General features: G+C 45.7%; 1 protein-coding gene and 1 long non-coding RNA gene across 6 annotated transcripts; both read right to left on the reverse strand.

Moving 5' to 3' along the window:
• Window positions 1-3,312: 3,312 nt before the first annotated feature.
• C8A (complement C8 alpha chain) lies at window positions 3,313-23,977 on the reverse strand. Of its 5 annotated transcripts, none has more exons than XM_050977273.1 (12): window positions 23,760-23,976; window positions 21,610-21,706; window positions 20,534-20,678; window positions 19,314-19,458; window positions 16,962-17,151; window positions 14,879-15,079; window positions 13,336-13,576; window positions 8,985-9,113; window positions 8,224-8,381; window positions 6,106-6,187; window positions 3,924-4,084; window positions 3,589-3,758 (listed from the first exon to the last, which is right to left on the reverse strand). In XM_050977273.1, exons 1-11 carry the CDS (start codon window positions 23,864-23,866, stop codon window positions 3,933-3,935), a joined length of 1,647 nt encoding a protein of 548 aa, XP_050833230.1. In that variant the 5' UTR covers window positions 23,867-23,976; the 3' UTR covers window positions 3,589-3,758; window positions 3,924-3,932. The 5 variants fall into 5 exon arrangements, with proteins under 5 accessions (XP_018768038.3, XP_050833230.1, XP_050833227.1 ...); XM_050977270.1 differs by having other exon boundaries at window positions 3,589-3,738; window positions 5,965-6,187; XM_018912492.3 differs by having other exon boundaries at window positions 5,965-6,187.
• On the reverse strand, window positions 17,396-19,305 carry LOC127059846 (uncharacterized). Its single transcript, XR_007778048.1, has 2 exons — window positions 19,032-19,305; window positions 17,396-17,472 (listed from the first exon to the last, which is right to left on the reverse strand). It is a non-coding gene; the product is annotated as an uncharacterized LOC127059846 (long non-coding RNA).
• Window positions 23,978-25,193: the final 1,216 nt, after the last annotated feature.

The raw sequence follows: 25,193 nt of genomic DNA on the forward strand, positions 1-25,193 counted from the left end.
TTAGAAACCTCTCATAAAGGACATAACTTTATCTTGTCCTTGTGATTTTGTGCTTTGATTCACCTAACTAATGATTTATTATAACCTGGAGGGCAATAAAGAATACTATGCTGAAGCTTTTATGGTTTCATTTTGGTTGGCATTAAATTTTGGTACCATCTTTTACTGGTGTTCCTAACTCTCCCTCCCTGTGTAAGTTCAGATTAATAACCCTGGTGTGAGGGCACGTGCTCAGCTCTGCCTCTGCTGCTCCAGCCCATTCCTCTGGTTGAGATTCTCATCCCATGTTGTGTTTTCACAAGTTTTCATGAGGAAAAGAGAAGATAAACATGGAGAAGCTGTTATTTATTTGCACCCCCCTGCTTGAACACATTGCTGCTGGGGTATCCTGGCTTTGGGAACTCCCAGGAGGGTATTTCAGGTGAGTTGTGATTGCTTCATCCAGCTTTCCCAGGACAAAACCAGCTGGAATCTTGTCACTCTAACATCTCCATCAGCAGTGGGAAGCTGGATTGCTTTCCAGGCTGGATTCATCTGCTGCCTGTAGTGTCATATCACAGACACTTTACCTGTGAGGCTGGAACCTCATCCAGGCTGCAGCTGGGGATTTGCAAACTCAGTACTGCTAAATTGCTTTATCATGCTGCTGTTCCTCCCACTTCAGATGGATGCAGTTGTTCCTGCCCAGGTTCTCTCCCACATCAAGCTGTTTTGTTGAAAGCTACTCAGGAAGTCCATGCAGAGGTATTAGAGTCCCCAGATTTCAAACTTCTGGTTTTACCCTGGTGGCTGAAGAGCCCAGTGAGCACCCAACACAGCTGCCGGATTTCAGGTCAAATCGTGCCTGCAGATTTATCTTCCTTTTATTTCCCATTTTAATTCTTCCTGATTCTGTAAATCAAAAAGCTAGAGTCGAATACAGTAATTATTACCATTCTAAACCAATATTTTTACTTTTTTGTAGTGCAGCACCACAGGTCCCACTGTGGTGGACACGATAGGGCAGCACCACCAACACAAGTCCCTCCCCATACTCTTTGAGAACCTGGAATTTCTTTTGTTTCACGTTTTTCTGGTGGGATTAGGAGTTTTGTATTTGTGCATTCCACTTTATAAAAAGGGAAGGCAACAATTTTTGAGCTGCTCCTGCCAGGGAATTTTTGCCTGCTCTACACTGCCAGGCTCAGAGGGACGCAGGCGTTGGGGCAGCTGATGTGACATTGACCCTGAGGTAGAAAACAGCTCTGTCTCAAGCACTGCCCTTATCTCCTCTTCTGTTAGCTGGTTATCTGGAGCCTACACCTTGCAACCTCAGGTGTATTGTCATCAATCATTCCCTATTTTCTTCTGCGTGCTGGTTCCTCTCTGCCCTTCCTTTGTTAATAACCCAGTTTGCCTATATCCATAAAAATATCTGATTGTGATACCATTTATCCAAAGCTCCACGCATCCATCATGTGCTTATGAGTGAGATAAACAAGGTCTCCTGGGAAATATGCCTCCAGAAATATATAGGATAAATAACTATATCAAATGTATGTCAGTGTGCAAGAGGGGAAAATCCATTCATTAAAACCCGGGTGGAACTGCAGTGTTTTATTGTACCCTCTAAGCTTTTAGTTTAACTAAGAAACCTACATTTTTGCTGCTTATCTCATCTTGCACAACTCTCCTGCTGCCCACTTCAGCATGAGATATATTAGCTTCTTCCACTGCCATTGTAAATGTGTAATTGCTCATAATCTTTTTTTTTTTTTCCCTAGACCTTACAGGCAGCTTCTTCCTTTCTTCTGAATTCAGCCTCGCTGCTCCTGGGTCTCAGCATGTGGATGTTTGAGCCCTGGGGTGGAGGGGGAGGAGAGGGGCACTCCCCACCTGCCTTTGGTGTTTGAAGGAAGCCCTTGGGTTTGTGCCTCAGTGCCTTGGGCTGTGAGGTGAGTGATGGGAATGAACAATTGCAGGTAAAACACAGCTTTTCTTCTTTTATTTCTAAATTTCACAGTGGGATTTTGCATACAGTTTCTTTATTCACTTGGATTTTTTTTTTTTTTAGTGGTTCTTTTGTGATTTATCCTTTTAGAAACAGCTCTAAAAGCTGAGGATGCAGGTTGTTTTCCTGCAGGCCCCATCTTTTCCCAGCCTCCAAGGCATCAGATCTTTCTGTTCATTAATTCCTCCCCTCTGGTCAAAAAAGAAGCATACTTGGTTTTCTGACTGAGGTGACTTTGTACTCATTTACTTGCAGGCATTTTCCTGAGTCCTAAGAAGTCGATGTAAAGGTAAGAATTGCTTGTGATCCAAACTGGTCCTTGGTGTGAGAGCCCTGTCTCATGCTTCCACATAACCAGGCTGCCCAATGCCAAAGAAAATTGATTAAATCACCTGTTGTGATCCTACATTTCACGTTCCTTTGGATGTCCAAGTCCCTGATCCACGGGTGCTTCATGCTGCTGCATTTCCTAACTCAAAAGACACCAAATTCAACCTTTGGGAGCAAATTCCTCTCTGGGTGAACACCTCCTTCACCTGGAATAGCAAGGTTGGCCCAAAAGGCCACAGCTTTGCCCCCCAGCGAAGGGATTTTTCACAGAACAATCCATCTCAGGGATTGAGACAACATGGTTTGTTGTTTTCAGCCTATAGTTTCATTTACAAGCCAAAAAAAAAGTGGTGAAAAAATTGGCCTTTGGCAAACATGCCCACAAAAGAAAATATGGGGCCAGGTCTTCAGGTGCCATAAATCAGCTGCAGTGAAGGGACAACACTGATTTACATCAGCTGAGTGTCAGCCTGTAAATCCCACTGACACACAGTTGAAAAACAAGCATTTCCAAGCACCTGGGCAATTTCTTTCACTAACCCACCACTCCTTTCTGCTCCCTCTCTCCGTTCAAATGCCTGCAGAAGGGCTGCTTTGTGCTTTGAGGTTTTGGTGCTGCTGTTGTTCATAATGCCTGATTCCTTCCCAGGGCTTTTCCCCCCCTTCTCCCCCTGCAGTGAAAAGCTCAGTAAAATGAAGTGCCATTGGCCTCCCGTCCATCCCGGGTTTTTGTGGCAGTTCATTAAGAACAGGGAGCTGCAGGCTCTCGCCGTGGTCTCTGGACACAGTTCAATACTGTGTGCATTCTTGTGCTGAGATTTACGTCTCACATTCAAAAAAGCCCCTTAAATCAAGCAGCCTGTTAGCATCTTCTCAGGCCCTGTGTGCCTGGGAGATAAAATGCCTGCGTGCTAATAGTCAATTCATCACTGATCTTACAGAGGAAAAGCCTTTGCTTGTGTGGGAACATCCAACAGTTGCCTTCGAGCCTCTCTATTTATTGCTTTATTTATTTATTTAAAATTCCTCATCAGCTTGGGCTTGCATTCTGCAAGGATGCTTCAGCATCTTTAGGCTGAAGTCTTCTCCATGCAGAGCAGCATATGGCTGTGCTACAAAGGCAGCCCTGGCCAATATGCTGGACTTACAGATCTGACAGTGCCAACTTACAAAAGTTTCGTGGTACATATGTCAATACCAACTGCAGAGATGGTGAGCTTTTCCTGTGTTTCCCAAAGGAAAATACAAAAACTCCCTGGGAGTCGAGCTCAGTTGTGTAAACACTCGTGGTGAATTTATTCCGTGACACGCTGCAGCCCCGTGGTCACCCAGCAGCTCCTCCTCCTTTGGGTGGGTTCTCTGCCATCTCCTGTGCTGCAGCAGTGGTGCTGGGCACTGGTAGGGCAAAACCATCACATCTGGTGGGGTCCCATCACATCTGGTGGGGCAAAACCACGGGAGAACTTGGTCAGGTTTCACACGGTGAATCCAGCGCACGCAGAAACGCATCACCGGTCAATGATTCCTCCCAGGGGTTAATTCCATCACACCCCTGGAGTATTTATAGCCCAGCCCAGGTTCCAAAGCTCCCCATCCCAGGCACCTTGCGCTTTCAGCAGGCTCTGCTCTGGAGGTCTCTGCCAGCACAGGGCTGCCCGCCGTGCTGCGGGGCAGGGTTGGAGCAGTGCCGGCTGCGCCGCGCCGTCCCCGCCTGGCACGGGGACCAGCCCGACCAGCAGCTCCAGCGCCCGTCCGTCTCACCACCTGGGACACGCAGAGAGAAAGGGAAAAACAAACAAAAAAAGGGATTTCAGGTCTAGCAGAAGCTTCTCTGGATATGGAATCTCTGCTCTACGCCAGCTAGGCCCTGGCTGTTGAGGTCAAGGCGCTTTGAAGCCAGGGGAGATGAATCAGCATCACCCCAAACACCAACAGCTCTTTCTTATCCATCTCATCTGAAACCCTCTGGTTTTCCTTTCCCAAAGTGCAGCTCACAGCTCTCTATGCAGCAACTTCTTGCCTCTGACCAAGGCAGAGTGACAGAAGTCCCCTAAAGCTGTGGGGATGTTGTGGAAAGTCCCTTTGGAGATGGGTCATTTCAAAGCTTTTTCATTACAGTACAGACTGAGTTGTCAGGAGTGGTCGATACTATGGATTATGGCCGTGCTCCTGAATGATGGGAATGCTTGATGGCTGTCATTTACTGTCGTTTTTTATTTACTCATCTGGCCTTCATGCCTGGCCTGGGCACTTTATTAATCCAGACAGTGCAAATGGATGTGTGTGCTCTTACTTAGTGCTGGCTGGGAAGCTGTGTTTTCCATCTGCTGGAACAGTGTGCTTTTAAAAAACAAAATTAGTTTGGTCTTAAATTAGTTTTGCAACTGAAAATTTGAAACTAAAAATTGTGCAGGAGTTTAGAAGTGTGCCTCTCCCCACGGTTGCTAAAATCAAGAACAGGGTTGGCTGGTCCAGTGTTCTGCTTTGGTGGCAGGTCCTGGGCTTCCCAAGCAAATTCCTAAGATTTGGAGACAACTTAAAGAGCCTGAGCTTTTTAGAAAAAAACACTTTGCAGTCACTGAAGCAAAGCTTTGGCATTCAGCCTCACAAACCATCTCCCCAGCTCTGCTCCAACTCCTTGTCTCATCACAGCTTTGATTTCCCACTGGTGAGACCCCAGTGATGAGCCCACGGTTGAAGGCCTGGAGCTCTGCCTGGTGGAACTGCTCTGAAGATGGATTTTTCTGCCAGCTTCATGTGCTGAGATTTAGATTTTTTTTTTTTTTTCTTTTTTGTCATCATGAATCAGGACAAAAATATCCAGAGAGAGCTGCAACTTTTTTTGGAAATGAAAGAGCCTGTTCTGACCCCAGCTTTTTTTGCTACACAGTTAACTTTTTAGGATAGTATAGAAAGTGACACAGAAAACATAAATATAAGCCTGTCACTTTGGAAAAACATATTTTTTCACCCCAGAATAGACAGTCTAGTCAAAATGCATCCCAGGAGGGGGTGGGAAATCTGGCAATGTAGCAATTTTTTACTAAAATGGCTTTTTTGGTGGCACGTTGTGTGAGCAGCTGCTTCACCTGAGCCTTTCCCCTTCCTTCCCCTCCCTGCCTGCTCCTCCTGGTTTGGAGCAGCCATCCTTAGTGTGATGCCACAAGCCCTCCAGAGGATTTCCTGGATTTAATCCAGCAATTAATTTTTTTTTTTTTTTTACTATCTCTATTTATAGTAATAATACATTATAGAATGGTTTGGGTTGGAAGGGAACATCTCATTCCAACCCCTCTGCCATGGGCAGGGACACCTTCCACTATCCCAGGCTGCTCCAAGCCATGTCCAACCTGCCCTTGGACACTGCCTGGGATGGGACAGCCTATTCCAGGGCCTCACCATGCACACAGGGAAGAGTCTCCTCTTCACATCTAACCCAACCCTGCTCTTTTTCAATTCAAACCCATTCCCCCATCCCCTGAGCTGCTCCTCTCAGTCTCCCGCAGGGCTGCCCGGCACAACCCAGCCACAAAACCCAGAAGGGATCGGTGTGTGGATGCCAGGAGCTGTTGGTTTAGCCACGTGGAGGGGATATCCATGCCCTTTGGTGCCTCTCCCCTGCCCTGCTGCGGGCTGGCTCTCACCTGGGCGCTCGGTGAGCTGGCAGGCGGCTCCTCGGGAGCCAGGGCGGCAGTGGCAGGAGCAGCTGTCCCCCAGCAGCACGGGCTCCCCGTTGTTGTGGCAGGGCTGGCAGCGGCAGGGGCTGAATTCCAGCAGGAACTCACCCAGGGCCCTCCTCAGGTGCTGCTCTTGGCTCTTCATGTGGCCGAGGCCGCTCCTGCGCAGGATGTCGTGGATGGGCTGCAGCTGCGGGGGGATGGAGATGGATGGATGGGGACAGTTTCAGCTGGGCATCGACTGGGATGCTGTGACATTGCTGGATAAATTCAGGACTCGGGGAAAAACTCATTTGTCTTCCTCGACAGCTGCATGTGCATCATGCAAATGTGTTGCTGCCCCAGTGAGGAGCCACCGTTCCAAAACCTCCCTCATCTTGGGGGTTTGTGTGGGATTGGCTTTTCTGGACATGCTTTGGAGATTTAGTAGGGATTGGAATGATAAATTAAAACACCCCAGTAAGCCCGTTTTTTGGACTGATTTCTTAGTGCTGTCACAGTCCCTGAGATCCTTGCATGCTTTTTGCCTCTTTGAAGAAAATGTTTTGGTAAGAGCTTTGGACAGAGGGTATCATCAAAATTTATTGCCATCCTATCCCTTGCAGTGGCCAGGTTGTGAAATATCCAGTAAATGCTGAGAATGAGGAATTTTGCCTATATATCTTTTGCCCTTTGATGTAGTGAAATAATACTGTCATCTACAGCTTTGGGAATGTAACTCGCTCATCATATTTTCCAGCAGCAAAATCCTATATACCAGTCAGCAAAAATAGTCCAGTCTGGGCAGCAATTATAACTTGCCCAACTGAATATTAATATTCAATGAGTATTAAAGCTAAAAACTTGTGACTCTGTGAGGACACTTATTTACATTTGTCCATCAATGCACTTGGGCAAACTCTCCCTGTCCAGGCCAGGAATTTGTTCCAGGGAAGAACTGAGTGTCAGCTCACTGTGCAAGGCACTGTGAGGGTGATTCCTGGGCAGGATCAGGATCAGCTGGGCTTTGGGAAGAGCTTTTAGGCAAATTTGCACAAGCCAGTTTGACAAACTGAAGGGACTGCAGATAAGAGCTGCTGAAGTGGCCCCTCTGGTTGCAGGGTGACTGCTCAGCTCTGGAGCAGAGAGGTCAGGGCATGGTTTACTGGAAAATAGAGAGGTCAGTGCACGGTTTACTGGAAAACTGCAAGAAATCTTGCCCAGAATTAATGGGGGCTTGTGCAAAAAGGTGAATAACCTGCAGCTGGAACTGAAAGCACTTCTGTGTTATCAGATCTTTCTGCCACCAGCTGCTGCCCAGGAAGGTTTGCACAGTCCTTCTTGCCCTGCCAATAACACAGATAATTCCCAAATCCATTTTCCCTTCTCCCACTCTCTGTCAGAGCTTTCAGACCTGCTTTCAAATTAAGACAAAAGGGATAGAAATAGCAGCATGTCCCTGCCACGACAGAGATCCTTCCCCCACACTCCACAGCTTCTCCTGGAGCAGACTGGTGATCTTGGCATCTTGGGGTACTTGTGGTCCTGCTGACCACAGCTGAGGAGTTGTGGCCACCCCCTCGTGCCTCTGCCAGCTCAGCCCTGGGTTATTTGTTTGTAGGATTGCCCTTCTCTGTCCCTTTCCATCCCCTCTGCTTGCACCTATCTCCCCCCCCACCAGAAGCCCTTATAAGATGCTTCAATGACCTTCCCATTTTATGGGGCATCCAGTGAAACAAAAGGGAGAATAGAGCCTGGCTGATTTTTATGGCCACAGACCTTCTTTTTGGAGCGTGGAGAAAGACAGGACCCACCTGACAAAGTAGCCAGGAGCTCCCTGCTCAGAGAACTCCTGGAGGAGGGCTGCCTTTGCAGAGCTTCTGCTGGGTAACAAAACACCTTCCCCAGCCCCCTGTGAGTCCCCTGCTTATACAGGAGGGTGGACAGCACCAGGGAGGATACTGGGGATAAATACAGCTGCAATTCATTGTGAAGCTGTTGGGGAGCACATCAGAAACTTAACCTAGCACTAATCCAGCATTAAGCTCCTTGTCTGTCTCCCTGTGGATGCAGTCAGTGGGAGATGTACTCCCCATTGTGAAATGAATAAGAGGTTACCAGATCAGTGGCCCATTACATTTAATCTTGTTCTGTGATGGGATCACAATAAAAATACGAAATGATCTGCTCCACTACACTTTCATTCCTTAGAGCAGGAGAGTTTCTTCAACTGCAGAAAAGCCTTACCTGGAAATCAATAACAGCAGGATTATATTTTAATGACCTGCCCCAGTGACGATACATTTTGCCATCCCAACTCTTCAGGAGCCCTCCACTGGAACTGGTATCTCCCCCTCTAATCCGGGGAATAATATCTTCCACAACTGCACTGTGGCTCTCAGGATCTGCAGAGTTGAATTGCACAGGTGTTATTCAGCTGCTGTTTCCACACAGGCTCCAGAAACTGCTCAGTGGAGCTGAGATCAATTGTGCTGTCAGGGGGCTGCCTCCCGGGATGGATGTGAGCTCAGTGCTCCCTCCTTGTGGGGTGAGCCTGCCACCTTATCACCAGGTGACAACTTGAGCATCCCAAATCCTCTAAGCTGATAAGAACTGGAGAGCCTGCACTCCTCCAGCCTTGGTTTCTGGGTAGGACATGGGCAATAGGTCACACTGTCTATAGCTCATTAGGAAATGTACAACTCTGGGGGTTCCTACATTCTTTGAGTACTTTTTAGAGTCAATTTTGACTCAGTCTGTCATTGCTGTGGACTGCAGCCTCCTAGCCACCCCACAGCCTCTGTTCCAGATATTGCTACATTAATTCCTGCTCTTTTAAGAGGCATCAGTACTCCTGGAGACATGAACCCAAAGTTTCTGTGCTCCCACCTTGTCTGGGGGATGGCACCAGAGCTCCCTTCCTCACACCTTGTGTGGCCCTGCACGAATCTCTGTGACCAAAACAAGTGACCAAGGAGCCTCCAGGGACCCCTGCCCTGCTGCTGTACCTGTGTTCAGGAGTCCTTTCTTCTTGCAGTCAGAGTGTGTCAGGGTTACACCCAGATCCAGGTTCTCCTTGCTGGCTGTAATGCCAAGGGACAGCCCAGCACAGGCACTTATCTCCTCCATGCTGATGGCTGCAAACCAGAAAGCAGACAGGTAAATTCAGTGACTCGTGGTGTTCATTTTCCTGCCTCTCTTTTCTATCATTGAAGAAAAGATTCAGTTACTTTCATGGTTTGTATTTTGAAGTCAAAAGCTGTTTTGGATAGAGGACAGTGCAAAACCCCAATATTTTATTGGGGTATATTGGGCCTATCATATAATAGCTGTAAAAATTGTTTCCTTAGAAAATATTAGAAGAAAGTAAAAATCTTAAGGCTTCAGGCACTGTTTGATCTATACATTTAACAACAAACTTTGGTTTTTTTCACAGAGTAACTCATAACTAAATCCAGGAAGAGCAGCTGAAATCAATAGATCCTCACTAATTTTCCTAAATTCAGGGTCTGACCCACCCATTAATGGGTTAAGCAGCACCTTAAGGAGTACCTTAGGAAAGGTGTGTGTGCTGAGAGCTGCCAGAGCTTTCCTGCCTGCTGCTGCCAGCACCACCACATACATCATGGAAATATGTAACTGGAGAGCCACGAGGCAGCTGCAGAGGGGAGAAGGGAGCTGATGAGGGGGTTTCACCAAGGTAAGCAGTGTGCATATTTCATACAGCCTGGGTTTATGTAAGCACTTCAGTGTACTGCAGATGTAAGGCTGTCCTCTTTAGTAGGTAAAGAGCCCACTGATTTCAGTAAATGCAGGTATTGTAAGTAACAGGTAACTTTTATACTGCTCTTTTTTGTCAAGAGGACCTTAAAGGGTTTTCCAAAGAAGCCTGGTTTGAAAGGAGGCACAGAGGTTAGTGGGGTTTGTGTGTTGTGGTTTAATGGTCTGAAGTTTAAACCTCTGTCCAATGCCACCCTGGAGCACTGTCTGCTGAGCAGCCTCCCCTCAGCCCTGGGGAGCAGGGCTTTGCCTTGCTTGTGTTTAAAATATTGCTCAAACACTTGTGGCTCTGCTTTTGAGGGGTTATGGAATGGTGTGGGTTAAAAGGGACCTTGAAGGGCCATCTGGTCCTCTCCCTCGTGGGCAGGGACATCTTCAGCTACACGAGTTTGTTCAGCGCTCCATCCAGCCTGGCCTTGAGTGTGTCCAGGGATGGGACATCCACCACCTCTCCAGGCAATGGTGTTTCACCAACCTCATTGTAAAACATGTCCTCTTTACTCTGCACTGGCCCTCTTTTAGTTGGAAACCACCACCCCTTGTCCTGTCACAACAGGGCCTGATTAAAACCTCTCTTTTTAATGTCTTTTAAGCACTGGAAGGTTGCAGTGAGGTTTCACTGGAGGCTTTTCTTGTCCAGGCTGAACAACCTAAATTCCCTCAGCCTTTTCTCACAGGAGAGGTTCCCCACTCCTCTAAGCTTGTGTCCCCTCTGGACTTGTCCCACCAGTTCCATGTCATTCCTGTGCTGGGGACCCCAGGTGCAGCCCTGCTCGTGGGGCCTCACCAGAGGGGCAGAATCCCTTTCCACACCTACACATGATGAGGTTCCCAAGGGCCCAGAGCTTGTGCAGGTCCCTCTGGGGTGTCCCCTGCAAGCTCATTCCCTTCTGCCCACCCTACAGGAGAGGCTCACTGGAGCCAGCTCTGGGACACAGATCTGCTCCTCAGCCTGGTGGATCCAAACCCTGCTTGGGTACTCAGCATCCTGAGAAAGGCTCTGCAGACTGGTGAGAGCTGAAACAGGCTCCAGACTTGGGAACTGCATCCCACTGCAAAACTGGGCCCTTGAGAAAGATTAAACGTGTGGCACTCAATTACTCGTACTAAACTGCTCAACAGTTGTAAACACAGTGGGTAAAGTTCACTCACCCAAAGCAGCATGAGGGATTGCTTATCTTGGTGCTGGAGTGCCATAAAATTAAACTTGAGGAACACCCTGATTAATTGATTTGCCATGGTTCCTGTTGAGTAATTATGTTCAGCGAGGGGCTGTCGATAGCATTCGCCATTGGTCGCGGCAAGATCGGGTCTTGATAAATGAAAAGTGGTTATCACTGCAAAAGGGTGGCCTCAGTAAATATTAGTGCTTGAGGGGGGAGCCCTGATAGGGTTTTTTTTTGTTTGTATTATATGATATAATTTGAGATAGTTAAATGTGCTGGAGTGATAAGATTTACTGCTGCATTTTGAATTAATCAGAATATATGAAGACTCTTTCTAATTTACTCCGTGCATAATGTTCCTCCCATAAATGTTCTTGTAATGTGTGAACACATTATACTGTTTTCTGCTAAATAATAGAACCATAACAATCTATTTTAAAAACAAGTAATGAAAAATATTGATGGCAGAGCAACAAGGGGCCTCGCTCTGACATATGTATTTATTTCACTCATGACCACATCCATATAAGCCCTTGCAGCCTGAAAGCTGGGAATGGGTCTGGCAGCGAAAAACTGCAGCCCTGAGCTCTGCAGTGAGCTGTGGATACCCAAACAGATGATTTCATTTTCAAAATTCAGGTTTCCTAAGTGCTCAAAGTCCGAGCCAGATGCTCGGTGACCACCTAAGCTGTGTCTCATTTAGGGAGGACTCAGCCAAGGGATCTTTTTCCTGAGTTTGTGCTTTAGTCCCTGCTCTGTTAGAAAATGAATGCTCTGTGTTCCAGAGCATTTAGGAAGCAGCCTGGTGGGCTGGGTGGGCCCTGAGGATGCAGTGGTTGACCTAAAGCAGAGCCATGCTCAGCCCTGGGGGGCTCAGTGATGCATCTGCAGAGCTTCAGACTCAGCTTAGGAAGCTCTGATTTTAAGACTTGAGCACTTGTATCCTGATCCTAACCATTCTTCAGGGAAGGAGGATAATCCTCTTGCAAACACAGCCTCCAAGCATGGCTGTGATCAACATTGGAGAAATTCAGGGTTTTTTTTTAGCTAAATGCTTTCAGACAGTGGCATATCAGACACTGCAGGTGGGTCCTTCTGGGTCAGCACTGTGTGACACACAGCACTGCTGCCTTTGTAAGGGTGGGCTTTCTGGCAGAGCCTGGATTAGATAAAAATTACAGAATGGTGCTGCATTAGAATGAAAATTGCATCTCTGCTGGGGTGCATTTTTGTCTTTTGCTGGACTTCAGTATCCTAAGATAAGGCATCTCGTGGCAGTAAATCTCCTTACATATGCAGTGAGCACAAGATAAAGCAAAATAATAGCCTCCCTCCACATGCTCTTGATTAATTCTTCCTCTGAAATTGGCAGTCTGCTTCCTGAAGACTTGCTTGCCAAGACCTTGTTCACTTCTGTATCACTCACCCTTCAAAGTGAAGGAGTATTTTGAAGAGGCACCATGTTTCCAAACATCGGAGGTTCAGGAACTTGATGAAAATTCTCTCAATCAGTAATTTCTTGTGGAAAAATTGGCATGGTTAATGTGCAGTATGGAGTGCATAGTTGTGCTAATGCTGATGGGACCAAACCATTTCAGACCAGAGGCAGAATCTGGGGCAGAACTATGAAAATTATTGAAATTACTGAAATTACAGCAATTTTCACCTGTTGTCCAAGATCAAAATTTCCTTCTTCATCAGTGTCTGGCCTGGAGTTACCAAGGCAGTGGCACCCTCAGCACAGCAGAGTGATGGCCCAAAGGGGAAATGGGATCTGTTGCATTGTTGACACCTTTACAAAAGTTGACAACCTGGTTATTGAGCCATATTATTGCTCTGTATCCCATGTTTTTGATTAGGAGAAATGTTACATTTTTGACTTGCTAGCAGTGGCAATTCTCATGCTTTTGGTGTCTGCAGTGGGTGTTTTATCTAACTGAGATGTAGAGGTAGGGCCCTCCAGCCTCATACACTCCAGCTTGCTGAGAACTGAAGCTAACAGGGGTCTGTTTGTCTCCAGAGGTGATTCTAAGCAGAGTGAAGTGGCAGAGGAATTGCTGAGGGCAGTGCAGTATTTCCATTTACAGAAAATTGTGGCCCTTGCTATGAACAGGCTGAAATGTGAGAGGGCTGCTTTGCTGAGCTCTGGGTGGCTCTGCAGCCTTCAAGCATTCATGGTGAACAAAGATGACAAGAAATAGGAGAAAATTAGCAAGAAATGGAAAAAATGATGCTCAGGTTCCTTCCTTAATGACCAAACCCTCACCCAGGCACTTCTGAAATCAGAGCAGGAGCCACATTTGGTGACACTCAAGCTAATCCCAAGCCACATGGCCAGTAGTGCTGCCAGGCTGGAAATGCCAGGTTTAAAGCAGAAAGCTTAGAACAGAGGATATATTTTGATTTTTCTGACCTTTTCTTCGCATTTCCTCCTTATTGATGACGAGGATGTACTCAAAGACTCCCCCCATGGTGCCAGATGTCATGAAGTGGGTGCCGTAGTCGTTGATGAATTTGGCATAGATGCCATAGTTGTAGGTGTCTGGGAGCTCCTGCAGGGAGAGCAGCACATCTTCATCCAAAACAATGCTGTCCCTTCTCATCCTGAAGCGGGCTGTCTGCACCTTGGTCACAGCTCTAATGAACCCAACGTCCTGCAGGTGAAGGAGAGAGGAGCTGCAGTCAACATGAATTTAAGCAAATGAATTTCTAGGCTTTAGGCTTGCAGGGGAAAGCCTGAGTCTCTGACTGTCAGTGTGTGTATGAAAACAAGCCTGATTTAAATGAAATAATGGTGATTCTCTTTTTAAAGTCTCTTTCTGATTTGCTGTGGAGGTGGAGGGCCTTGGGGGTTGGATACTATGGGGGTTTTATTGATGTGTGAATATGGTCAGAGTTGGGCTCCACATGCATCCCCTCCATTCTCCTCTTATTTCTGCAATTTCTTTTTCCAGTTCCCTTTCCATACTGTTTATTCCCTTTTTGCTTTTTTCACAAACTCAATGAGTCGCAAAGCACAAGGATCGAGCCCAGCCCAGCAGAGGGGAGATTCCTTGGTCAGAAAGATGCTGATGGAGGGAGAATTCCCTGGATATACCAGCAGCTCCAAGGCTCCACCTCTATATTTGCCATTGCTTTGCACAAGTCTCCACTGCAACACGAGCAGCCCTTTAAATGATTCCTCCAATAACTGATCATCATTTAGCTGCAAACATCATGTGAGTCTGGACAAGGGCACAGTAAATACTATAATGGTACTCATTTCAAACAGCTTTTAAGGGCATTTTAACTCGGAACACCATCAAAGTAATTCTTCTTTATTGTTTTCTGTCAGCAGCCCGGAGGGAAGTGGAGATGGGGCACGGTAAATGTGGGAAATACCAGCACTCATGTTATTAGATTGGAAAGAGGTCATCACTGCCAGTCCATGATGCAAGCCCTCTGTGAGAAGTACACCCTATTATCAGGTGCTATTTCTTTCAGCGTGGTGTTTTAACCTCCTGTAAAAAGTAGCCCGTTTCCCCTTCACGAGGCAGCTCATATTAATTTGAGCAAGATATATTTGCTACTAGAGATCATTCCTTGAGGATAATTGTTTTGATCAGCATCTTGATATTCCCTCCTCCCTCGTCGTCACTTTCAAGCATGTTTTTATTTATGTGCTCAGTGTAGCCATGAAACAGGATGGGGTGAGATGACGTGTGCCGTGGCACTCCGTAATTCAATTTTATTCCCACTCCCTGTTCGCTGAAACATACCAAGAACAGCAAACAGGATTCCTAACGATCATGCATTTGCAATTACATGAACAAATTAAGGCACAATTACCCTGTGTTAAAAAATGCAGTTGAGAGAATAAACTGACATAAGTTACAGCCAGACCATGCGACGCACAGATGATGCGGCTGGCGCAGATGCATCGCTGATTTGGTTGTTTTTTTGATTTATTTTTTTACCTTTGCATCATATTGTGTGAAATTCTTCAGGGATCCTTTGCCACCTGATAAAGTGAGGCCCAGGTTTAACATGAGATCTGCACCTCCAGGCCCAATTCCAATGGTGAAGCCTGTTGTTTTGGATTTATCGCTTTTAAGGGCGTCAAGCAGGTCCTTTGAATCGTCGTAAAACTCAAAGGCAAATCCAGAATCAGCATGTGCCTAAAATGAAAGGAGCAGACATTAATTTTTCAGGTGCTTCCCTTCCTTTTTAATCTCTATTTCTTGAAGGAGTACCACTGTTAAAGCCCATGATGCTCCTGACAGCACCAACACTGACTTCAGTGAATGTGGAATAAGGAATATAAGGAATTAAATCCCGTGCCATTTCATTTGGGAATATGTGAGAAATGTGGATAAAGCCAAGCCTTTTGCTTCTTCCATCTCCAAGCAGGGGAAAAGGTCTGTGTTTAGCCACTCAAAGCCAGAGCTGGTAATGGTACCTATTAAGACAGCCTGACATTTCTCATTATAAAACCCTCCTTCCAGCTCCTTACAGCTCTGCCAAATCTTGATGATTTGGACTGAATTTTTTTTTTCCTCTCCAGCCTGCTTCTGGATGAATTTATTTAGGAAAAGAAAAATTCAACATCTATTTACAATGGCAAGGCTAGAAAACAAACATTGTTTTGCCTGTGTTTTAGAGAAGTGACCTTTTCCTTGACAGCTCTGCTTTGCTGGCACGTGGAATCGAGCAGCTCTGCTGAGTCTGAGCTGTGTCATTTGCCAGCTCTGTAAAAAGCCAGCCCCAGTGTTCAAACTGGGGTCTAAGGGCCTCTGCCTGCTGGGAGGGCATGAAAGCTACTTGCATTGAGTAATATTTCCCAGGAATAATGTGCTTTCATTCACTCATGTCAGAAAACACAATAAATGCTTAACAGTGTGGCCAAGGCACCCACTTAGGATGTGGGAGACCTAAATTGAATCCTTGCTCTGCTTGGATCAGTGTCCAGCATCAGACATGACCTTATGGACTGTAGATGTTGTGATCCCTGGTGGTGGGTTGGAGGATCCCTGTCTCACTCAGAATTCAGATTTATGCCCCTTGTAGACTTAAAATGCTTCCAAAGATTGAACCGGCAGCATTGTTACCATTTTACACATGGCCAGCTCAGTCCCTAGAGAGACAAAAGGCTTCTGCAAGCTCTACAGATCATCAATAGCAGAATTTAGAGAAAAAATCGCAGAATTTTTAGAAAAATTTAGACCTCTCTCTTGGCTCTGCCTGGGCCAGAGGAAGCAGTGGGGATGCCTGGGTGATACAGCACGTGTGTTCCTTGACATGCCATAAACCAGCATTTACACATCAAGTGCCTGCTGAGGTAGAGACAGCAGCTAGAGATAGAATGTACCTGATATCTTTGTGGGAAGTTGTTGGAACCCAGGAAATTCATTCCTCTGGCTGCCCTGGAGGTCTTGAGCCCCTGCCAAGGGGCTCAGAGACCTTGGCACAGAGCCCAAGACCCCTGTGCCTTTGATCTAGAGCCATGGAAACAATTACCAACCTTTATATGAAGAGTTACAAGTCGAGAAAGTTTAAGTAGAATGATAGTGAATTTATCACAGGGTGAAAATGTAGAATTTGGGGGTTTTTAGGATGGGGGTTCAGTGGGCAAGATGGAGGAATCTGGGCTTGTCCAGTCCTTTCTCCTTCTTCTTCTTCTTGGCCTCCATCTCCTGGTGTGATGGTGGCACTTTTGGATTGGTCTAGAGTAGAAGCTCACTGTCTAACACAAGTGATAGGTATTGGGAAGTTACGGTACAAAATGTACACATAGTTTTTTTATATAAAAAGATAACCACCCCAGGGGCAGTCAGCATGCCTCTGTCTGACCTGCTGAATGGACCTCAGCAGCCCAGAGAAAGAATTTTATAGATAAGGAACAATAATAGAAGAGTTCTGACTCCTTCTTCGACAGCCGGGCTGGGAAAAGAGACTTTCAAACACACCTCAGGGTCATTCTGACCAGCAGAAATCCCAAGAGGAAGCCTGGCTGTTTTGCTGAGGAATTGCTGCTGAACTTGGCCCCCCTGCAGCACTCACCAGGAACTGGTACAGGTGGAGGTTGTAAGGCTTACGGAAATACTTCTCATCCTCCCCGTAGTGCAGGCGCTCGCAGGCGGCGTCGTAGCGCAGCTCCCGCCACTCCCCGTTGTACACGTACTCACAGAGCCCTCCAAAAAACCCCGGGTCATAAATGTTCTGCCCCCCTTCCTCTGTCAGGATGTTGTACCTTGGAAAGAGGTAGAGTTCAGGAATGTGAAAAGTGCACATTATATGGCTCCGTGCAGATATTTGCTATGTGTATTGTGTTGTATGGATTAGTAGCGCCGTATTAACGTTTTAATAGTGTGGTAAATGTAGTTGTGTAGTTAAAAGGTCACATTTGTAGTTAAAATAGGAACTGTGTATGTGGGATATTTTTTTAGGAAAGGAATGAGGTGCTCACACCAGATAGCAGCCACAGGACACCTAAATCTTTCAGAGAAAGAGAATTTATTGCGCCATTATCAGAAGAAACAAACTTCTTCCTGCCTTGTTCAGTCATGAAGATCTGTTAGGATTAAGAGGAAGAAGTTGACACTGACCAGAATCCTGTATTTGAATGGAATTTATGCATCATGTATGAGGTGTATGAATATGCAACAGGCTGTTGCTTTTAAGGGTTAATCCTCTGTTAACATGTGTCTTTTTTTGGGCTTATTTTGCCCAGAAAAGGTACCCAGACATCCATAACTCTTTGTTTCTATTGTCTCATATTGTTCTAATGCAAATTGCCCAAATGATTATTACTCTAAATATATTACTTTAAAAAATTTAAAAACTAGTGATCAACATTTTTCACAAGGAATTTATCCATCACTCCGGTTTTATTGCCTTGGTCTCTGTCACAGGTTCTCCTGATGCTGATACCCCCCCCCCACCAGGTTATCCACCCTCAGGCCTCCTGAGGAGCTGGAATAGAGCTTAAGGCTGGGTTGGGTTTGTTGTCTCATTGCTTCTCCTTCCCAAAGCTACCAGGAGCAAACAGCCATTTTATTTTCATGGCATTCATTTGGGCTCGCAGGGGAGAAATGGAAGAAATCAGTGAAGTTGCCCAGCCCCTCCCAGCAAGCACAGCTATGAAAGTCCCAAAGTCCTGGAATTCCTCCAGGTTCCTCTTGAGCCTAATGCATCTCATTGTCACAAAGTGCTTCCTGGCATTCTCTGCAATTATTTTCTGTCTTAATTTAATCGCTTTCTTTTTAATAATGGTCCCGTTTCTCGGGGTAGTTAACACCCTCCCTAGACATGAAGCCTGTGCTTTGCCAAGTCTGTCACTTATTATTTCCTTATTCCTCCTTCTTCCTGCTCTCCAGCCCTCACAGCTGCTGCCCTCTGAAATCCCTCCTATTACTTAGTATTCCACGTAATTGCATGGCCCAAAGTGAAAGCTTTATTCAAACTAGCAGCAGCACTGCTCTTCTCAACACGAAACCATCCTTAGGACTAAGATAGCAAAAGCCACTGCTTTTGTGTGTTCTGCAGGAAAAACACTTCAGAGAGCAGAATTAAACAGGGTTCTCAGTGGTAATTAATGCATGCCTTATAAAACTTTTGATGGACCCTCCCAGGCCCTGGGCCAGGGAGATATTTATCTCATGGACTCCAGAGAGTGTTGGATTGAGCTGATGGGAAAGTTACACGATGGCTGGCTCCATTCTCATCCTGCAGCCCATGTTCATAAAATCCTAGAATGGTTTGGGCTGGGAGGGACCTTAAAGATCATCTTGTTCCAATCCCTCTGCAACAGACAGGGCCTTGTTCTCCAAGGGAAACTGAGCTTGGTTAAAATACAAGGTTTTCATCAAAAGTGTCACAGTCACAATTTGTCTTTCAGTTTCGATTTGATTCTGGATTTCTCTTTTGCCTGTATTACCTAATCAAAATTTGAAACTGAGCAGGGAAATACTTTTTGTGGGTAGGAGTATTTACATATACTTGTGTGGAGCTCAGGCTCTCTGCCTTGAATCTGTGCTCTAAAGTCCTAAATCCTGGAGTTAAATCTCCTTAAGGATGAATGCCAGCAGGGTGCTGCATCTCCAAAGTCTGCTGTTTGCTTTAGTCTCTTACCTTTAACAACTGGAGAAAGCTGTGAGACAACTGGGATCTATTTTTTCAGGAGTATAAAAAGGGCATCACATGTTCTGTGGTCAGGTCATAGATCTGAGACAGAATTGGAAATAAAAGCTGGAATGAACCCTCATGGCTATCCCTGGACACGTGGGACAGCACCTCCCCTTTGGGTACAGCCCCCATCAATTCATGGATCACTGCTATTCCTAAGGAAGAGCAATATAAGAAACATAATCCTGTTTTGATTGCGAGAGGAGCAGCTATTGATTAATTACTCACCCTTGGACTACTTTTTCCACCCCTGGGATTGGGAACAGATGTTCACAAGGGCTTTCAATATCTTCATCCTCACAATTATCCTCATCAGAGCCATCTCTGCAGTCTCTGTCTCCGTTGCACACGAGATGCCGTTGAATGCAGCGCCCTAAAGTGCACAGATGCAGGCGGTGGCTTATCCCCCCTCCAGAAATCCTGGCTGGCAGCTTGCATTGATTGTGCTGCTTTTCACCCACATCTCAAGGCCACAAGAAGTCATGCTGTGTGTTAAGCACGGCGTTATTCCATGGGGAGTTGGCTTTCCCAAGCTTCTGGGACCTAAGCACAGCACAGAGTCCAAGCTGGCCACTCCCATGGGTTTCTATCAGGTGGGAGTCAAGGAGAGGTCACCTCGCTGCCCTGACTTTATTTTCTAAAATCCCATTCTTAGAAAGTTGCTGTAGAAATAGCTTCACCCCTTGGCTTAAGGAAGTCAAGTCCATCTTATTAAAGTGCAATGTTTCCTCTTCCCATTGCAGGAGGCATTTGGGGAGTTTATTGCAATAATTAATTGCAAGAATAGGTATTTGCAGGAAAGGCAATGTGGAAGGGCTTTTGCTTCTGGGAGCGTGGAGAAAGCCTTGAGGAGGGGACTGGCACTGCTTAATTTACCCCAGTGGAGTGATGATAACCTGCTCCAGCTGATGAGCTGGTCACAGAGCTGGCCTGTGGCTCCAAATTTCGATAGAATTTTCATTAAATGCTTAGGAAGGAAGTCTGAGCCATTTGTGTAGAAACAAAAACCTGTCAAGGCTACTCAAACTTTCAGAGAACAGCCGTTTTATATCCTGATCCTCAGAGCTGGAGGTGGCTAAAAATAACTAAATCACCCCAACAGATTGCTGGTTGGATTGATGACTGAACTCTGTCTCTAGCAGGGGAGAACGTGGCGTGCTGTGGGAGCGGAGGGGAGCGTGAGCACACAGCGCAGCAGTTAGAGCAGAATATTCCTACTCTCTTTGTTCCACTGAAAAATTCACATTCTCCATGCCACACAGCCTTCTTTTCTACCCAAATCTGAGAGCAGCATGGATGGATTTCTGTAAAAGTGGGGGCAAAACACTGAAGAGGGGAAATTCCCTGCTTTCCCTTGTAGTGGTTCACCCTCCTGCTGCCCGGGGCAGGGGACTGACACCCCCAGGACCAAAACCTCTTTGTCAGGGGTTTGTGCCTGGGTCACTCACCTGTTTCCTTGCACTGGAAGTCCTGCCCACACCCTGGTGGCCCTGAGCAGGTTGCCTCAGCTCGGCAGGCTTGCTCATCCCAGAGGTGCCCCGCGCAGCGTCGCCCTCCGAACTCCGCTGGCCGCTCCAGCCGCCGGTACCGGTGCTGCAGAGACACAGCCACGTGTGTCCCCCACTGACACCCCCTCCACAGGCCACAATGCAACCAAAACTACCACTTTAATAGGTATTCCAAATTTATGTGTGTGTGTGGCTTGAAGGCTCTGTGTGTGATAAAGGCAGGAGGGTCAGCAGAGAGGTGGGAGCTCAGATGTGCCTGGAGTTCGCACGTGTGAACTTCGAGGGGGCTGGAAGGGCTTTTTAAAAAATATCTCTGTTTTATACCTTGGGAAAATATGGCATTTTTCCAGCTGCATATGCTTTGTCCTGCAATGCACCAGGCTCAGATGGACACGGACACTAATTGCAACACTGATCCTGCAACGTTTCTGATGGATTAATAATGAGAATTGCTGCTCTTTAAACTAGGAAGAGGGAAAAAAAAGGGAGAAAAGCCTTATTATTTACTGATAATATACTGTCTATAAGCACAGGAACAAAAAAGGCAGGGATAAGATAAACTCAGTAGAAAGCAGAATTATGTCAGGTATGTGAAAATAAATTCTCAAACTATGAAGACATATGTGAAATGTTATAAAAATATGAGAACAGGAGCTGATGCATGAAGGCTGCTTCTAATTTCTTTTCACTGGACTATTTGCATTAAGAATCAGGGGATACTTAATTAAATCTGAGACAGAAAAGGAAGAAAGTCTTGAGCAAGTATTCTGGCCTGATTCTTCCATCATTTGCCTTGATTTTGCTTTTCCTGTTCTGCTGCCTCCAATGAATTTATTCCCCAGTTTACACCAGGGTAAATGAGAGCCTCTCCAGCAGAGGAGCATTTCCATCATATTTGGATGAGTTTACTGGATGCTTCAGAATGATGAATATGTATAATATGTATAATTAATGTGTGTACATCCTCATCACAGACACATCTGAAGATAAATGAATACATTACAGTGGATCCTTACTTTTTTCTCTTGGCAAGGGAAGCAATCAGTCCATCCTGACCACTGGCTCAGCTGACAGTCAACAGGAGCTGGAGAATTAACATCTCTGCTGCTTCTTCTAGGGAGGGGAAGAAAGAGTGGTCTAAGGTCTTTGAAGCTGTGTTTTGAGAGGGGCTGAAGGCTGGAAGGGGGGAAAATTATCTTTGTGTGTGTGTTTTTCCACCAAGAAACTGGTTTGTAGGAATGGGGAAGCATCCCAAGATGTCCCATGCAAGTATTCACCATCAGAATTGAGCAGGCCTGCAGGTGCAGCACCTGGGGATTTTGTCTTGGGATTCCTGCTCTCCCAAGACATCTTTGCCCTTTCCAATAGGTAGATTGCAAGTATATATATTTTTAGATTTATGTGACCAACCGTCCTGAGTAAACAGAAGGAATGTCCTGAAGGAGGGACAGGGTTTAGAGAAAACCTGATTTTTTGCCTTTCTTTTCAGAAGCACATCACAATCTCCAGGAGCAGGGATGTTTATCACTACTGAGCCTGTTTTGATGTCACTTTCTTTACACAAATGGTCAGGATTTTTCCTGGCCAGTGTGAAATCAGATCCTGATTTCCATGGGCTTTGTGAAGGGGTGGGAATTGTTAGAGCACCAACAGTGCTGAGAAAACAAAGTACAAAGGACCTTGACTAAGAAATTTGTTGGCTGAGTATTTCTAAAGCCAAATACACAAATACTGAGGAGAAGAAAATCACTAAAGGAATATTATGAAAGGAGAAAAGGGCAAAGGTATGGTATGGTAGTGGCTCTTGGGTCGGACTCTCTGCACATACTCTGAATATCACTACTCAACAGCCAGAAAATATTTCTCCTGCCTCCCAGCCCAGTCATAACAATCTCTAGTTCTGTCTCTGCTCTAAAACCTTCATTTGTTTTGAGCCATTTCTTTGTCTTGAGGAGCAATCTGTGCCATGCAAACACAACCCTGCGTTTGCCACAGCCTTCGAAGCATTTTGAGGGTTTATTCCGAGTCAGAACATTATTGTTTTTGTTATTATTTTGGTGATTAACTAATGAGCAGTCTGTTTTACTTACAAGACTGCAGTCCAGAGAGAAATATTGATAATTAGCAGAAGTATGGAGCTCATGGGGGATTCATCAGAAGCTGGGCAAGGGAGATTTACTAAAGGAGAGATTTACTAAATGAATGAGGGAGCCTGTGGGTGCAGATCCGTGGGTGAGGTGAACACCCAGGAGCCTGCAGGTGGACCCAGAGCTGGAGGACGTGCAGGTATTGATGCCTTTTTGCTGTGACAGGAGGATTTGTGGGCTGCATCCTTCAGCACTTCGCAAAGTACTTAATTGGCTCACCTTCGATTGGATTTTACATTTACCTCTTCATTATTCTGCCTTGCTTGATAAGTTCATCAAACATCAAAAATCTTGTCTTTGTTCATTTTCAAAAGGGATTATCGGAATAAGCCTTCATAATTAAGTGTATCACTGCCACAGTTTTTTTCCTTCCTGCCTTCTCCTTGTCTCCATGTTCCAATTATCACTGATACCTTTTTTTGATCCTCCTAAATCATATTTGCCTTTACAACAAGCTTGAAATTAATAGCTGTAAAAAAAAACTCCACCCATTTCCCTATCATGACACTGTAGCTTTAGAAAAAAATGTAACTTGTTTATTCTTTTCCTTCAAAGCCCAAGTGACACTTGGATAGGTTAATAATATTGTTCATGGGGAAAAAAAAAACCTGAGGAATGAGGATCTGGCTTGGACTGAAAACTGGGTTATTCACATGCACTTGTTAGCTTCGTGTTGTCGAGTGTAAAATAATTAGAATGCAAAAGAATATGAAAAATATTAACTCATAAATCATCCTGTATAGAGAATTCATTTCAAGTGCCCAAACCCAGCCTGGTAATTTCGGTAAGGAAGTTTAAGAAGGCTTAATACTCATCTGTAAAAGGAAAATCATTGTGCAAACAGTTCCTTTAAGAAGGAATTATGATGCCTGGCTCGGGCTTTGGACAGCTGCCAGTTTTTGATTTTTTTTTTTTTCCTGGTAGCTTTGTGCACATGCCTCGAGTCAGGACAGAACTGATGGGCTGATTGACGTGCTGGTAATTCCTGAATGGGAATGTGGGGAAGGGAGCAGACTTACCTGTGGGAAGGCAGTGCCTGGAGCTCCCTGCACGCCTGGGCTGGTGTTAAAGCCAGTGGGCACACAGACAGGATCCAGGCACAGAGCTGAGCCAGGCCCCACCACATCGCTCTGCCATGGGTCAATGTTTGCTAGGGAGCAGCTGCAAACCAAAGCTTTAAAGAGTTCAGGACTGCTGGAAGGAGCATGGAGCCCACCAGGCTCCAAAATGCTGCAGTAAATCATTGACAGCAGCACAGATCCAATCACAAAGAATCAGGACACATCCCAGAGGCCTTTGCCCTTTTGGAAACAAATTCCCAGCTTTCTGGCAAGGAAATATATTAAACTGTGCAACTGTTTCCACATTAAAGTCAATCAATCCTATGGCAGCAGCGTGTTTCCTACCCAGCCTGAGCCCTCCTTTTAATTTGAAGGAGGAGGAAATTCCTGTTATTTCCCACAGTGACTTCCCTGTAATTTTGATGTGTCTGGTTGCTGACCAGGGAAAAGCTTCCCAGTGCAGCAAATTGAAGATTAGCACAAAATTGTGTTATGAGGAACGTGTACCTTCCAGATACATGAAGGAAATGTCAGTTCAGCTTCCTGCCCTTGCCAGCCCCACGAGGCAGTTTCCCACCTCTAAAGCTGATGTGAGTTATCACCTGGCTTTTGGATGGCCCTGCACAGCCACTGCAACGTGAAAATCAAATTCCTTGTTTTCTAAAGTGATTTGGGGGGAGAAAGACATCCCCTGCATCTGAAATTGTCGTGGCCATACCTTGTGCAAACCCATCTGCTCGTGGTGGCTCTAATGCTTTTAGCTGGGTGGCATCTTAGTGGATGTGCTCCAGTGGAGGAGAGCAATACCACAGAAAGCAAGAACACCACAGGTTACTTATTTTTAAGATAATGGTCACAAGATGGCAGTTTTTAGTTCTGTCATGTAAGAAGGAAATAAAAATGGCCATGGGAAAGACACCTGGTCACAGCCCAAGCTGCCTCGTTGTCACCATGATATTTTCTGAAAAATCCCTTTGCCAGGATTTCTTCTCCTGGGAAGCTGGGAGGCTTCAGCTTCTCCCTGTTTTGCTGCTTTGGAATGTTATTTGGAGATTGTTTATCCAGCATGTGAATTGTTTTAATTTAATGACCAGTCATGGTCCAGCTGTGTCAGGGTTCTGAGGAGTCACCGGTTTTTCTTTAACATTCTTGTTAAGCCTTCTAATGTATCCTTTCTCTTTCTTTAGTATATTTTTAGTATAGCATTCTTTAATATAATATCATAAAATAATAAATCAGCCTTCTGAGAACTTGGGTTCAGATTCTCATCTCTCACCTCGTCCTGGGGACCCTCACAAGCACCACAGCCTCACAGCTGCTTCTTCAAGCTTTCACAGCCTCCAGAATGCCCCTAAGGGCCCTGGGCAGGCACAAAAATGCACCAGGAATCTG

This window comes from Serinus canaria, chromosome 8 (assembly GCF_022539315.1).
Source record: "Serinus canaria isolate serCan28SL12 chromosome 8, serCan2020, whole genome shotgun sequence".
Taxonomy (NCBI): Eukaryota; Metazoa; Chordata; class Aves; order Passeriformes; family Fringillidae; genus Serinus; species Serinus canaria.

Excerpts from the sequence above, each read along its gene's own strand:
- C8A (XM_018912493.3), bottom strand. The coding sequence starts at position 23,866 with ATGTGGTGGGGCCTGGCTCAGCTCTGTGCCTGGATCCTGTCTGTGTGC. Across the intron at positions 15,080-16,961 it reads TCCACCTGTACCAGTTCCTG|GCACATGCTGATTCTGGATT; the intron begins GTGAGTGCTGCA and ends CTTTCATTTTAG. Across the intron at positions 9,114-13,335 it reads GGAGGAAATGCGAAGAAAAG|CCATCAGCATGGAGGAGATA; the intron begins GTCAGAAAAATC and ends TCTGGTTTGCAG.